Source organism: Rhinatrema bivittatum, chromosome 9 (genome assembly GCF_901001135.1).
Source record: "Rhinatrema bivittatum chromosome 9, aRhiBiv1.1, whole genome shotgun sequence".
NCBI lineage: Eukaryota > Metazoa > Chordata > Amphibia > Gymnophiona > Rhinatrematidae > Rhinatrema > Rhinatrema bivittatum.
Genome location: NC_042623.1, coordinates 188,785,968 through 188,802,855, shown reverse-complemented (window position 1 = coordinate 188,802,855; position 16,888 = coordinate 188,785,968). Strand labels below are relative to the sequence as shown.

At 44.1% G+C, this 16,888-nt stretch overlaps 1 protein-coding gene across 10 annotated transcripts in view; it reads right to left on the bottom strand.

Moving 5' to 3' along the window:
• The window catches only part of LPP (LIM domain containing preferred translocation partner in lipoma), a 937,968-nt gene that overhangs the window by 374,939 nt on the left and 546,141 nt on the right, over positions 1-16,888 (bottom strand). For 8 of the 10 annotated variants that reach the window (XM_029617261.1, XM_029617260.1, XM_029617259.1 and 5 more), the window contains one exon: positions 7,325-7,440. In XM_029617261.1, the coding sequence (XP_029473121.1) occupies positions 7,325-7,440 (116 nt within the window). The remainder of the gene's footprint in view (positions 1-7,324; positions 7,441-16,888) is intronic. The other 2 variants (XM_029617266.1, XM_029617269.1) reach the window with 1 other exon arrangement.

Genomic DNA, 16,888 nt, shown 5'->3' with positions numbered 1-16,888 from the left:
GGGTCAGACCAAGGGTCCATGAAGCCCAGCATCCTGTTTCCAACAGTGGCCAATCCAGGCCATAAGAACCTGGCAAGTACCCAAAAACGAAGTCTATTCCATGTTACCGTTGCTAGTAATAGCGGTGGCTATTTTCTAAGTCAACTTAATTAATAGCAGGTAATGTTGATATGCTATGAGTAGGTATATATTACTGAAGTGTAGCGCTTTAATACTTGCTAATATAATTGCATGCGGATATAACTGCATAATATAGCTCCATATCAAAGGAATTTCTCTTGGTAATTCTGGGGCCAGTTCAGAAAACTTCAAACTACTCTTTGACCCTATGAGGCCTATCAGAGAGAAGTCTCAGGATCACAAGCCTTGCCGACGGGCCTAGAGGAGAACTCGTATGGTGTTGGCACAAGTCATTCCTATCGAAAATATTAACCTTCTCCAAGTTAGAGAAGAAGAGAAGGGGATATGACAGAGATGTTCAAATCCCTCAAAACTATAAATAATGCACAAGCAGCAATCAGTTTTCAATGGAAACCAGAGGACATGATATGAGGCTCAGAGGAGGATAGAAGCAGGAGCAACATTAGAAAATATTTCTCCAGAAACCCAGAAACGTGATGGCAACAAAAGACCCTATGACCTATCTAGTCTGCCCATCCACACTAACTGCTCGGCTCTACAATCCCTACCACTCGCTTAGAGATCACCTGTGTTTACTTCATGCTTTCTTGAATTCAGATACTATTCTCATCTCTACCAGTTCCACCTCCTCTTCCATGCATCCCCACCTGAGTCAACTCCTTTCTCCTTCATCCAGAGTCTCCATTCTGTTGAACCTCCTGTGCATTGATACCTTGAAGGTATTTACAGTTTTTTTTAGAGTGGAAGATGCATAGAATAACCTCATGATATTCGCATGGAGACATATACCCCCACTTTCAAAAAGAAACTTAAAACCTGGCTCTTTCAACAAGCCTACCACATGTCACCCCCTATTACATAAAACCCCCCTGTGAATTTTACAATGTCATTTTGTTATGAACGCCTTATGTCCGCTGATTTTGTACTGTGCACTCTCATGTATATAGTTATAGTTACAGTTCTATTGCTTTGCATCTACCCATTGATGTTTGTTATATGTAAGGGCTCCTCCCAAAAGTTAATTGTATTTTTCCTAGTTCACTAAGTTATCTGTTACATGTAAGGGCACTGCCCAAAAGTTTTTGTTTATTGTGAACCGATGCGATGTGCGAACGGATATCGGTATAAAAGAGATGTTAAATAAATAAATAAATAACCTTCCAGAGGAAGCGAAGGTGGCAAATACAGCAATAGAATTCAAGAAAGCCTGAGATAAGTACAAAAGATCCTTAGTTCCAAAGAAGTGAAGTGAAAGGCAGAAATCAACTGGGGTCTACAGCACTGCACCAGGAAGTAGGTTGTGCAGATCAGATGGGCCTTGGCTGCTTTCTAAATTTAAGTGTTTACAGGTTTGAACTCTGTTTTTTCTGGTTGTACTCCAGTCTCAGAGGGAAGCATCCAGAAGGATTTCAGGTCACTTGATAATGCATTTGTTATTATGGGCTAAAGTATTGTGGGAAAAGGGGAAGGAGAAAGAAGTTTTAGCTTCTATTTTATATTTTCCTATACTTAACCACATGCTGACCTAACTGAAATCTGTGTAGCTGCTATCAACAAGAGGAGTTTATTTTATCCCAGATCCCACGCTAAAAAAAGGCTTGCGTATAGATAGTAATAGAGGGCTCATTTTTTTGCCCGTAGTACAATCTTGTTTAAATTAGGTCCACGGAAGCTTATGGCTAATCCATGGCTTGGCAGGGAACCAGCCGGTAACGCTAACACGCACACAGACCTAGGGCACGTGTTAATGCCAGCAACAGATGGGTGTCCATTAATATCTGTACTGATGCATGTTTAATGTAGACATGAGTGCTAACACCAATTAGTACTGGGTCAGAGCCTGCCAGTGACTGAATCGCAGCCCTGTTCCCAGATCTTTCGGGGGGGGGGGGGGGGGGGGGGTTTGCTGCTGACTCTGGGCTCTGCCAGGATCTCAGGAAGTTTGAGCTGCGCCGTACCCATGCTCCCGCACTATTCTCACCATATTTGGTCACAAAGTGTGCAGTGCAGGCATCGCACACGGCTCAAGCTGACAGACATCAGTGCGGTACACCCAGCCCCAGGATTGGGGGGGGGTTTGAAACAGGGAGGCGGATGAAAGGCAGCAAAAGAGATTCGCTGGACATGAGCTGGCTCTCCCACCCACCCCCGCACACTGGTACTGCTCACACTGCTTCAGTAACTTGGCTGAGCATGAATGGTGCCAGGCAGTGCAGGCACGGGAAACGCAATCCTACCGGGGGAGCTCCCAAGTATCCAAGATGGAGATCTGATGAGTAACGGGGGGGGGGGGGGGGGGGGGGCTTGGGAAGGAGATGAGAGTGAAATATTTGGGCTGGAGAGAGGGGGTGAGTGAGCACCGAGTGTTAGGGGTAGAGGATATATGAGAGCAGTAGGGGATGGGAAGAAGGGGGTAAGGGAGCAGTGGAGGCTGAGGAACAAGGGGAGGGGAGAGGGGGGTTCCCCACTGGGTCCTGAGGGGAAAAAAGTTTGAAAATGACTGCCTTAGTGCAAAGGATCTGGTTGCATCAGTCAATAACTTTAATTGCCTGACAACACCTGCAGAAAGGGCACCTCCAAAGCTTGGCAAAGCGTTTTTATTTTTCATTAAACCGAGTCAGCGAAAAATATGATTTTTAAGCAGGAAAGCTGCAAATCAGAGAGCATTCACGTCCAAGCAGTCAGGAGACTCTCTCTCTCACCAGAGGGACACTAATTCAGTGATGCCCCCACCAGCACTGACATTTAAAGCGGTGCTAGTTAGCCCGAGGCTCCTCTTTGTCCCTTATGAGGAGCACCATTTTGAATTTTAGTGCCGACAGAGCCTCACTACTCTCCCCTATGGACCCTGAAAGGTAAGGGGGCATCCAGGCCGGAGGGTAGGTGTGGCCGTTTTTTTTGTGGGGGCACAGAGTTTGTCCCCAGAGGAAGGATTGCGTTCTGGGTGAGGAGAGAAGCAGGATCACCCCCCCTCAGAGCTAGCCGAGGACCCTGGGGGGAAGCTACCAGGGGCAGTAACGTATGCAGCACGTGCTGGATCTGCTAAGGGCTTAACGCCCTGTAGTAAAATCCTGTGTTCTCACCATCAAACTAACGCACGTTTTTTTTATGAGCTTTAAAAAACAGGCCCCAGAATCAGATTTTATACCAAACGTAAACCGAAGACCACTGACCACCTTAGGACCAATATTATTAGTGTCCAGAGTTGAGTAGATGTTAAGTACAAGCACGTGAAGTAACTTCTCCATGATCACACAGTCACTGGGTATCAGAACTCATTAGTCTCTGTATGCTAGCTAGATATTAGGTCACGTCTCTCTCCTGAAAATATTTTCAGTTACCCACCAGTTAGCTCTCTGCTCCTAAACACTGCTAAAATTCCTGCAAACATGACACATGACTGCTAGCACAGCTTTGCCCTCTCCATCCAATAATTAATGAAAACCATCACTGGAGCGAGGATAAAAGGTTTCTGTGATCTCTTTCCAGGTCTTAAAGCGGCAGTTCCCCACCCCTTAGACACACAGCAAAGTCAGGAGACCAAGAGGGGAAACCGAAACAAAATATTTCTCCAGGTCTAACTTTTAAATTCAACTGGCAGTGTTATATATCTATTGAACTCCTGCTAAGCAGTAGGGGGCTACAGGAAATTGCCAGCAGCCAATGAGATGCATCACCTGCTGTCTTCTCTTGGCTCCTCCTCTATTATTTATCAGAGGTTAAAACCACCAGTTAAGGTGCTGTTTCAGAAATTCCCATTTACCGGGTCAGCCTAAGAGGACAGAGGGCGCGGGACAGAAAACGCCATGGACTGCAGTCAGGCATGGTTTTTCCAGGAACTCCATTTTTAACTTCATTCATCTTTATTTTTTATTTCCCATTCTCTCTCTCTCTCTCTCTCCTCCTCCTCCTCAACGTAGCCTCCTGCACGCTGCAGGGCGAGCCAAGGCACTGCTGCTGTAGAAGACGGTGCCCCCGATGCAGCAGCTGGAATGCAGCTGTGCGGGGAGAAGAGAACACGGCCCCTGCAGCCGCTCTGGCTGAATGCCACATCCCGAGCATGCCTGAAGCCCCAGTAGATTTCCTTGGACATTTATTAACTAGGTGAGTCATAAGATTGAAACCAACATTGGACATTCATTGCCAGAAAGCAGAGCCCCAGCCCCGGCAGCGATGCCAACGTAGCCCTTTTCTGGGGGAGGTGGGAGGGAGAAAATGTACGGGGATTATGTCAAACTTTTCCACTCGTTTCTTTGTTCTCTTTCAACAAGGAAATCATTCCCTTCTCAAAAGTGATGTACATAAAAACAAGATTTTCTTTAGCCTTATACTGCAGATAGCAGATATTTTGGACGAAGCACAACTAGTGGTGTCGGTACAGCATCATTCATCAAGACTTACAAATCCGCAGTTTTCATTACAGCACATACAAATGAAACTAGCCTAATTATACTAAATGTAGACTATATCTCCATACACATAAACGTGCAAGCATGTGTGGAGTGGAGGAGCAGCCTCGTGGTTAGAGCAACAGGCTACGAACTAGGGTTCGAATCCTGCTGATATTCCTTGTGACCCTGGGCAAGTCACTTTACTCTCCAGTGCCTCAGGTACAAAATTAGGGCCGGATTTGCTAAGGTTTCATTTGTAATTCAATGAGGCTCTTATTAAGACTCTACAGAGCCCAGTACAGTTTTCAATTCTAGGTGCAGTGCATTCTGGGAAACACTGGTTTTGCTTTCTCCATGAATAACAGAACCAGGCTGCTTTACTATTATTTATTTTTAATTTGTACATCTCCGCTCAGGCCTCTTATCTGTCAGGGCAGCCTGCAGAGCTGATGTATTCACCCAGGAAAGAGGGAGAAGAATGGCAGCCCAAGGTGAAGGATGACCCCCAGCTGGATCAAATGATGCCAAAGGGATCAGTGGAAGAAAAGGCTGTGGGTTGCTGATGCTGTGTGCAAGCCACAGATTGGCTTGTAAGGTGACAGAAGGAGGTGAAAAGACGAGGATCATCAATGCTGTGTGTGTCACGTGAGAGAATTATTTTAGAAAGGATGAGAACAACTAATGCTGTTGCATAATGTGATGGAGGGTGGGAAAAGGTCATCACTGCCGTGTGCGCCATCGAGCAGAGTTTGCAGAGATGCACAGGTAAGGCAAGAATGGGACCATAAGACCGGAAACACAAATTTAAAAATTAATGAAATATCAGAAGTTAAGAAGTCCGGTTCCCTGTAACGGCCCCTACCTTTTAAGGATTCATGCCTTTAGAAAGGAAGCTTTCCTCTTGGAAGAGACACTCATTTCCATAAGCGAAATGCAACGAATGCATTTCCAGACAGTTTTGTCTATTTATTTAAAATATTTCTATACCACTTCCCTGACCACAATTGGACATCCAAAGCAATATACAAAAAAACAGAAATTAAAATCTATCAATACAAATAGCCAATCACCTGAAATACAAACAAATCTGAGTGCCCCAGACGCTATTAATCAGGTGGATAAAGCCACGTTTTTAACGTTTTCCTGAATGCCTGGTAATTCAACTCTGCCCTGATGTCCAGTGGAAGTTTATTCCATAGCTGCAGAGTTGGAATCACAAGTAATGAGCTCTGAGACGAGCCGAAAAGTCTGCCAGGGCCAGCACAGTTTGTCTCTTAGATAAGTAGGTCCAGTTCCTCTCTTCACTCTGTGTACAAGGGACAGAACCACCATACTGGGTTAGACCAAGGGTCAATCAAGCCCAGGTTACAGACCGCAGACAAATGCTGTACTGTTGGTTTTGCTCGTGGTGAATCCCAGAGCAATGGAATCAACTGTCTGGTCCTTCTACAAAATAAACTTGCCAAAGTCAAAAATTGGACATGATAAATATGCACCTTTGCGAAATTTTAGCGATCATTATTTTTATGCCACAGATCTATGGGACAAAAGTAATCACTGGCCCAGTTAACTTACTCAAAGAGATGATTCAATTAGTTTGTGATGGAGTAGGAAGGAAGTAAGGAAAGCATTTTTAACAAATAGCTAAGTAAACATGTTATCTACCACAGTAAATGAGGTGGTAGAAGAAACTACCTCCACCAAATAAAAACAAGATGAGGGAATTCAGATGTGCACTGGCCTTGCCCTGTATTGGTGAGGTTGGGAAGCCTAGAAGATATCCATAACCACTTGTTCTCATAAGACTCACACATTAGGAGAAATCCATGCATGCCCATTGCTATTATGTCATGTTTTAGATACGTTTGTTTTATATGTTTGCTTATTTTATGCTTTATGTAGTATTTTTATTGTATTGATTCATTGTGGATGTTCAATTGTAATTCGCTCTGAACATATTCTTTGGAAGTAGCGGGATATAAGTATTTTTAAATAAATAAACACGGCTTGCTTTCATATAGTGCAATGCACAGGGTGCAACTGGTATGTCACAAGTCAGGCATGTATAGCAAGGTCAAAGGGCATTTCCTGTCCTCATGAGCTTACGACCATGAATCAGCATATCGGAGACAGCAGAGAGAAAAATCTCTCTTTTACATATCTTAATTTATGACTTGCCCTTATTTTTTTGAAAAGCAAGGGGGAAGTATGTTTCATTATTAGGTCCTCCCTCAACTCTAAAAATGATAAACCTGAACCTCTCAAGCCAAGTACAACCACAATGAAATGCAGTCTCACCACTAAAGACTTAATGACTTGTTTAAAAGTGTGTGAATGAAAACAGGAAAACAACTGATGACAATTGGTTCCATTAGCTTTATGAAGCCTATAAAGTAAAAATGAAGATAACGTTATGTACCATAAAGCATGTGCAAGGGGCAGTGCTCGTCTTCGCGTGTTTTCTTTCCTTTTTCCCTGTCCACCTTCACTGAATATCATTGGCATTGAGAAAAGTTGTTCCCCCCTTAGCGTCTGCGCATCGGAGGACACTGCTTCCGTACGGCATGGGAACCCCAACGAGCCTGACAGACAGACCTGTGCCAGAGCACTGCCTGCTCCACCCTATAAAAAAAGTTGGCCATCAATGGTCTCCCATTTCTTACTGATCCATTTTGTACCTGTCTCGTATTTCCTTGCTCTTGTAAAAATAGAACTCTGCTTGTTCTTTAACGACTGAAAGACTTTTTTTTTTTTTTACGTAAAAGTGACATAACATGTTTTAAATAATCTACCTGCACACTGGACTGTGCCTCGTCAGCAGCTGGTGGAGGAGGGAAGACACCAGGTGGCGATGGAAGCCTGCCAAAATCATCTAGAGGAGGAGGAGGAGGTGGAAGATAGTCCCCTGCTGAAACAAACAAAAAAACACCAGCATCCAGACGTGAATAGCAGTGCGTTTCAGACTCAGAATAACAGAGTTACATTTGTTCTTTGGTTTCTTTAAGCATTTTCCCACACCTCAAGTATCTCTTCTTCAGATAATAAACTGCATCCTAATGGAACAAAATGCTTCCTTTCAAATGGACGCAAGCATGAAGAACCTACTGTCTAAGCGTCTTAAAGCTGCAGAGGCAGCCCAAGATATCCCCGCCCTACGTTTCGCAGTTAGGTTCATGCTTTACAGGTATCAGTTTGATGCCTGCACAGGACTGGCAGAGCTGCAGATGGTTTTCCTAGATTCAGAACAGTGGGAACGGCCTAAGGAGGAGATCACAACATTTTTAACCACCAATATTTAGTCCAGAAATAAAATGAAAATAGGTAGACCATGATATCCCAGTCGCAGCAGTAGAGGGTTTGTTTGTTTTTTTATCTTGGATTGCTAGTGTAAGAATTCATTGATTCTCCTGATGTAAACGGGAACCTCTGTTGGGACCCAGGAAGTACTGCAATGAAAGGACACGTTATAGCAGGGAAGTGCAAGCCAATTGTTCTCAGGTGCTAGTCCCAGCTCTGCCATTGGCTTTCTAAGTTATGTAACTGTGCAGTCAAACAAAAAAAAACATTTTGGTTTCAAGGTTTTCATGTAAAAAGCTTTAATTAACAATACTGCAAACATGAAAAGTCAGTTATCATTCTCTCTCTCTATATATATATATCTGTTCATTTACTTTTAATACAACATACAACCTAAAACTAAGAAAAAAAAATGTATACTTAGGATATGAATCAGAGAAACTGACTGAGAATTAGCCCAATGTCGTGTCAAAGTATAACCCACTGCAGCAGGCTCAACTAATGCTTTTCAGTATGTGTGGCTGACTCTTCCCCACTCTCTCACACCTAAGCCCACTCGTTTCCTTTCTTCTCTTGCTGCCACTGCATAGCAACAGTTGGTACGAAGAACTGTCAAAGCTGTCTTCAGCTTGGTACAATGATCACAGCTAATGACGAATGCTCTGCTATCTCCTAGCAATAGTTAGGAAACATTTCTCTTCCACTCTCCCTTGGCCTTTGCAGAACAGAATAGACACATAAAGATATCGCTATAAATACACAACGAGGGAGGGGAGCAAACACTGGAGTAGATCATTGATCATATCATTTTAAAGTTGTGCTCGAAAAATTAATAGTAGTAGTATTTAATCATGAGAGTAAATAAAATTGCCAAATTTTCTCTCTGATTTCGAGTTCTTGAAGTGAATCGGATATCTATAGCTTCTGAACGTTCTTCCCATTTGCCTTCTCCCACCATCCAAAAGCAAATTCAAGGCTGCTGCTAAATACCCTTTGCTTTATACAAATGCGGGGCTTGATCCACCAAATACTGGCAAACGTGATTCTTTTATGTTAGCTTCTTTGTTACTTGGCCAGCATTCCTTATGCAGCTGCAAGTTTTGGCTTCTGGAGTCTACAATGTACAAAACATTGGAGAACAGGATTTCGTCTTCATTATCAAGACGTGTCTGTGGTGGCTTGAGAGCTCACTCATAGCATCATTTCTTCTTATTCAGGTGCAGTGAAAAGAAGAGTCTATCCTAGGACCATCATTATAAGAGGGACAAGCCCCAGTGGGTACACTAATGAAATAAAATTTGTCAAATACAACATTTTTCATTGATGCCCTAAAAGAGAAATTGTCCATGTTTTAAATAACCTCCCTTCCTTGTGGAATCCAGAATATCTCTCTCAAATCCCACAGAGGATTCAGAAACCTGGGAATAATTGGATGGCAGTCCTTACACAAGTGAATTCCTAGTTATAAGCAGCCCCCTCACCCTGAACAGAAAAGAAGACTAACAAAACGGGTGCTAGCGGGCACAACAATGTTTTGCTGGTAAAAGAATTGGGACAGCCTGAGCAGAAAGAATGTTCCCTAGGGGGAAACAGAGTTTGGTTCCAAACCTTAAACAAGTTCTAAAGGACAGACTGGCCAAACCTGTCGTCACATTGGCCATCCCTATCCATGAGATGCAAATGAGTGGATAGAACTCCACTTCACAGCTCTGCAGATCTCCTCCATGGGCACTGCTTGTAAGTGGGCCACCAACAGCTGAGATGACTCAATCAGATGAGTTTTGACATGAGCCCCAAGATGCAATTCGGCCTGGGCATATCAGGAGGAGATGCAGTCTGCTAGCCAATTGGAAACTGATCGCTTGGCAATGGCAATTTCCAGCCTGTTCTGATCAAAAGAAACAAAAAAATGCTGGGTGGGCTGTCTATGGGCTTCTGTCCATTCCAGATAAAAGGCTAAGCCTCTCTTGTAATCCAATGTATGCAGGACTTGTTCACTTTGGAGCAAATTGGACCTAAGAAAGAATGTTGGCAGGATGATGGACTGGTTAAGAATGGAAGTCCCACACTACGTTAGGCAGAAACTTATGGTGTGTGTGCAAGACCACTCTATCATGAAAACAGTTAGTATAAGGTGAAGAAGTCACCTAGGCCTGGAGCTCGCTAACCCTCAGGCTGAAGTGACCACTACAAAAAACAAGACATTCTAGATCACAAACTTCAAGTCACAGGAGAGCAGCAGTTCAAAAGGAGCACTCAACAGCTAAGCCAATACCAAGTTGAGGTTCCAGGACACAGTGGGAGGCCTTAGGGGAGACTTCAATTGAAGCTGCTCCCAAATTAAACATACAATTTTGGCTGTACAGAGATGGGCTTACTCTCTACACCACGATGATATGCGCCAATTGCGCATGGTTTTGAGATCAGCTTTGGAGAGGTGTAGAAGGTAGTCAAGCAGTTTTTATGTAGAGCAGGAGAAAGGGTCTAGGGCCTTTAGCTCACACTACACAGAAAACCTCCTCCACTTCACTCTACAATATTTTTTGGTGGAAGGATTTCTCAAAGCCACAAAGATACAAGACAGAAATGGAGGGGTTGTAGGATCAACCATTCAACATCCAAGCTGTGAGCGACAGGGCCTGAAGGTTGTGATTCTGCAACCTGCCCTGTTACTGGAAGATGAGATCTGATCGGTTTCTGGATGGATAAATCCAGAAAAAGTGGAAACCAGACCTGCCTCGGCCAATGGGGTTATGAGGATCATAGTCCCCTTGTCCTCTTCTCCTGAGCTTCAACAAAGTTTTTGCCACCAGCGAACTGGAGGATACAGATATAGGAGACTCTGGCCCCAATGACAGCCAAAGGATTCTGGGGCTAGCTTGCCGTGTTGTCCTGTACATGGAGCAGAACTGAGGAACCTTACTGTTCCAAGGAGCTGAGAGCAGATCCACCTCTGGGCTTCCCCAAAGAAGGAAGATTCGATTCGCTACCCCTTTTGTCCAGAGACCATTCATGAGGTCTGAAGGAGTGACTCAATCTGTCCACTATCACATTCTCCAAACTGGCTAGACACATGGCTCTAAACCCCATCCTGTGGGAGAGGGCTCAGGATCATATCTGGACTACCTCTTGCCACAGAAGTAAGAGCCCATACCTCCTTGCTTGTTGACATAGCACATTGCACTTGATTGTCCATCTAGATAAATACATTTTTTTGGACAGCCGATCTCTGAAAGCCCACAGAGCATACTGGATCATCTGGAGCTCCAGGAAGTTGATTTGACAGAGACATTCCTGGGCAGACCATTGTCCCTGGATGCTGAGCATCTACATGGCCTCCCCAGCCCTGAGTGGATGCATCCGGTTTTAGGACAATTTGGAACCGAGGAATTTGGAAAAGTATTCCAATTCCAGGTGAGAATATTCCTGCCACCAGGACAAGGAATCCTGGAGGGACAGAGTGATTTTGATGCAGTGCTGTAGATCCTCAGTGGCCTGAAGCCACTGAGATCGTAAGGTCCATTGGGCGATTCACATATACATGGATACCCAGGGAGTAACATATACTATGGATCAACAGTCTCAACATGAGCTGAGCTGATACCTGCTGGCTCTGTTGAGTCTCCACCTCAATGGACATCAAGACTATGTTCCATTGCTGCATTATGAAGGCCTTGGCCTGAGCAGTGTCTAGCAGGGCTCCTATGAAGTGCAATTGAGGTGATGGGCTGAAATGGGACTTGGGGTAGTCGACGAGGAACTCTAGCGACTCCAATACCCAGATGGTTGAGCACATGGACCTTTTGGCCCCTGCCCGAGAGACACTCTTGACCAGCCAATCATTCAGACAGGGGAAATTATGGACTCCCAGTCTACGAAGGTGCGCTTCCACCATGGCCAAACATTCTGCAAAGATCAATGGGGCAGACACCAGCCCAAACATCAGAATGAGATACTGGAAGTATCCCCAACACGAAGTAGAGATACTTCTGGTGGCTGGGGAAGATCATGATGTGAGTGTATGCGTCCTTCAGATCGAGAAAATATAGCCAGTCCCCTTTTTACAGGAAGGGGATCAAGGTGCCTAGGGAAAGCATCTTGAACTTTTCTCCTTTCATAAATGTGTTCAAGGCCCTTAGGTCTAGGATAGGATGAAGTCCTCCTGTTTTCCTTGGACTCAGGAAGTACTGGGAGTAAAATCCCATCTCTCTTTGCCCTGCTGGAACAGGCTCAACTGCTCTGTCTATTAAGGAGGAGGAGGAGAGCTCCGCTAAAAGCACCTCCTGATGTGCTACCAATCCCCCTAATGAACTCGGGGGTCAATTTGGTAGGGCACCCAATAGGTTTAAGTTGATTCCTCTGCGGACAATGGTGAAGACTCACTGGTTCAAGGTTATACTGGGCCACCAGTTCACATACAACCACAGCCTGTCCCTGACTGGAAAGTCCATCAGCACAGGTAGGGTGGACTTGGCTACACACCCTTCAATCCAGTCAAAATCCCATCCCAGAAGCTGACAAGCACTGATTGGGGAGTTGTGGCCTTGTGTTGCTTTGGATGGCTACAAAGGGCCTGTTGCTGCTGATGGGGCTGAAGTGCCAGAAGATAGTATCTCTTCAGGTAGAAGAAAGACTTCCTGTGGCCAGGCCTTGAATGCTTCCTGGAGGAGGAGAGATCCTGAATACCAGCAGAGAGCTGCTGGAGTGTGACATGGTGGTCCCGAATCTGGGCCATAGGAACATGCCATACTGGGTCAGACCAAGGGTCCATCAAGCCCAGCATCCTGTTTCCAACAGTGGCCAATCCAGGCCATAAGAACCTGGCAAGTGCCCAAAAACTAAGTCTATTCCATGCTACTGTTGCTAGTAAAAGCAGTGGCTATTTTCTAAGTCAACTTAATAGCAGGTAATGGACTTCTCCTCCAAGAACTTAAACACAGCTACACTAACTGCACTAACCACATCCTCTGGCAACAAATTCCAGAGTTTAATTGTGCGTTGAGTGAAAAAGAACTTTCTCCGATTAGTTTTAAATGTGCCACATGCTAACTTCAAGGAGTGCCCCCTAGTCTATTATCTGAAAGAGTAAATAACAGATTCACATTAACCAGTTCTAGACCTCTCATGATTTTAAACACCTCTATCATATCCCCCCTCAGCCATCTCTTCTCCAAGCTGAAAAGTCCTAACCTCTTTAGTCTTTCCTCATAGGGGAGCTGTTCCATCCCCTTTATCATTTTGGTCACCCTTCTCTGTACCTTCTCCATCGCAACTATATCTTTTTTGAGATGCCCAACCAGAATTGTACACAGTATTCAATGTGTGGTCTCACCATGGAGTGATACAGAGGCATTATGACATTTTTTCCATTTTATTCACCATTCCTTTCCTAATAATTCCCAACATTGTTTGCTTTTTTTCCTGCTGCGGCACACTGAACTGATGATTTCAATGTGTTATCCACTATGACGCCTAGATTTCTTTCTTGGGTGGTAGCACCCAAGCTACTTCTTGTAGATTCTGCAGAAGAGATACTCCAGTCCATATCCGGTAGGTTAAAATCTCTTATGAGTAACACTTATACCTAATCGGAGAAAGTTCTTCTTCACACAACGCACAATTAAACTCTGGAATTTGTTTCCAGAGGATGTGGTTAGTGCAGTTAGTATAGCTGTGCTTAAAAAAGGATTGGATAAGTTCTTGGAGGAGGTCCATTACCTGCTATTAATTAAGCTGACTTAGAAAATAACCACTGCTATTACTAGCAATGGTAACATGGAATAGACTTAGTTTTTGGGTACCTGCCAGGTTCTTATGGCCTGGATTGGCCACTGTTGGAAACAGGATGCTGGGCTTGATGGACCCTTGGTCTGACCCAGTATCGCATGTTCTTATGTAAGTAGAGAAATAGTGGCTGCCCTTCAAGGGGTTCTGCTGAAATAAATGGTAATGAAGAAAGGGTGTGATTCTCGACCTAGTGCTCACTAATGGGGATAATGTATAGATGATCTTGCAAATAAAGTACAGTGTAGTTACACAAAGACCAGAGATTTGAATTTCAAAAATACAGACACTGTCAAAATGGGAACATACCTGGAAGAAGAACTAGAAGACTGGGAGAAAATGGGTGATGTGAAATAGCAGTGGGCCAAATTAAAAGGCAACAAATCTATATATTAGAAAAGTAAGCAAAAGAAAAGGCAAAAGATACCCATCTGGCTCGCAAAGGGGGTGGCTGAAAAAATAAAGGCAAAAGGAACAGCATTTAAGAAGTAAAAAGGATCCCATAAAGAAGAATACAAGAAAGAATACCTGGTGAAAGTAAGGAAGACGAAGAAAGAAATCAGTAAAGCAAAAGCAGAAGAAAGGATTGCCAAAGAGGTAAAGTGAGGTGACAAAACAATTTTCAGATATATTAGAAAAAGATGGAAGGCCCGAAGTGATATAGTGAAATTGAAAGGTGACTAGGAACAATGGGAAGAAACACGAAGAAATAGCAGAAATATTAAACTACTTCAGTTCAGTGTTCACTAAAGAAGACCCCGGGAAGGACCACTGCTGGTTGACAAGACCATTTATGGAAATGGGGTAGACGCAACCCCATTTACAGAAGAGAATGAATGGGAAGAGCTAGGTAAAATGCAAGTAGACAATATCATGGGGCCGAATGAGGTACATCCCAGTATACTAAGAAAGCTCAGAGATGTGTTGGTGGATCCGCTGAAAGACCTGTTCCATAGATCCCTGGAAATGGAAGTAGTGATGCAAGATTGGAGAAGAGCAGTTGTGGTTCTGCTTCACAAAAAAGGTAGCAGAGAGAAGGCGGGAAACTATAGGCCAGTTAGTCACACCTTGGTTGTGGGAAAATTAATGGAGACTCTGCTGAAGCAAAGGATAGTGAACTATCTACAATTCAGTGGGCTGCTGGACCGAAGGCAGCATGGATTCACCAGGGGAAGACATATCTGATTGATTTTTTTGACTAGAGAACTGGATCAATGAAGAGCACTCAATGTGATTTACTTAGATTTCAGCAAATCTTTTGATACAGCCAGCATAAGAGGCTCATGAATAAAATGAGAAGCTTGGGAGTGGGCATCAAGGTGGTAGAGTGGATTACTAACTGGTTGACTGACAGGAGACAGCATGTAATGGTAAATGGAAACTACAATGAAGAGAGAACAGTATCAAGTGGAGTGCCACAGGGATCAGTTTTGGGATCGGTTCTGTTTAATATCTTTGTGAGCGACATTGCAGAAGGGATAGAAGGTAAAGCTTGACTATTTGCGGATGATACTAAGATCTGTAACAGAGTAGACATGTCTGAAGGAGTAGAGAGAATGGAAAGTTATTTAAGAAAGCGTGAAGAGTGGTAGAAGATTTGGCATCTAGGATTCAATATGAAGAAGTGTGAAGTCATGCTCTAGGGTGCAGTAATCCGAAAGAGCAGTATATGATGGGTGGTAAAAGACTAATGTACACAGATTGGGAGAAAGACCTTGGACTAATAATTTCTGGTGATCTGAAGGCAGTGAAGCAATGTGACAAGGCAATAGCTAAAACCAGAAGAATGGTGGTTACACAGAGAGAGGAATAACCAATTAGTGCTGACCGTGCACACTTTTGAGTTCATTTTCAAAGCAGTTACACTCATAAAATTAGCATATACATGCCTAAGTAGCTTGTACTCATGTATATGCTATTTTAGATGTATCAAAGTACACACGTACTTTTGGTTTCGTGTAGATATTTACATATGCAAATTAGGGGCTGTCAAGAGACGTTTTTATTTATTTATTTATTTATTTAACATTTTTTTATATACCGAAATTCATGTAGCAAAGTTACATATCAATTCGGTTTACATTATAACATTTTTATAACGTTTATAACGTTTTGGGGCAAAGCCAAGAGTTTCGCATGTACGGTAATTTCCTATTTTATAAGAGATTTACATAAGTACATTTGGCAACTTTTTCACACAATTTTACAACAGCTAATTAACTAGCACACTTGATATCAGACTCAGCTGTTGTCTGCTATTTCTGGGAGGGAGGTCTAGATGAACTGGGAGGGGCAGGTCTGGATGAACTGGGAGGTGGGGGGTAGGTCAGGGTGAAGAACTAGGACAGTCTAAATGGCCTGGAGGAGGATTGGACGAACTGGTGGAGGTATCTCTGTGTGTAGTCTACCTATATAAGTTCAACTAAACATATTGGACGCTCAGAGAATGCCGTTGTGATTTTCAAGTGCAAGAGCATCAAAAAGCCCAGAGACCATTTAAAAAAAACTATTGACTTTGTGGCTCATGTTTGCAGCAAAGGAATACTATCATCAGTTCTGTCCCTTCTAAGTTGCGTGTGTGCGCGGCCAAGCACAGCTTTCACCCCCATCCCTAACGCAGGAAGACCATCGGGGATGTAGTGTAACCCATCCTACCACAGTCGAAGTGAGAAGACCGGCGGGGGCAATGGTGGAGCCCATCCCATTACGGACCAAAATGAACAGGAGAGAGAGCCAGTGTGTATGATTGAGAGAGAGATAGCATGTGTGTGTGTGTGTGAGAAAGAGAGCACGTGGTGTACCAATATGCAGACATGAAGAAAAAAGCACAGGACTGCTTCTACAGCCAAGTCTATATTGTGTCCGTCGGTCGCAGATGGCTGCGACTGCTCTGCCTCACCTCTCTTTTACCCTGTTCCTCCTCCATTGGAAGAATGGCTGCCTCCGCTGCTGTTTGCTGAAACCCTTGGCGTCTCCGTCCACCATGCTTCTTCCTGAGGCCTCCTAGGGCACGCGCGTGCACACTGCCTACGTTTTTGAATACGTCATGGCGGGAACCTCGGGGGGCGGCCCCACCGCATGACGTCAGTACCTCCAGGTATTTAAACCTCTGCTCCGCTTCTAAGCTGCTCGCTTGGATTCCTCGCTACCCTTCGGGGTATCTCGCTCCTATGGAAGCTCTGGGTACCCGCTCCTCGGGGGCCTCTCGCTTCTACTCGCCCTCCAGGGTTAATCTGCCTAACCTTAAGGACACCCGCTCCTCAGGGGTCCTGTCT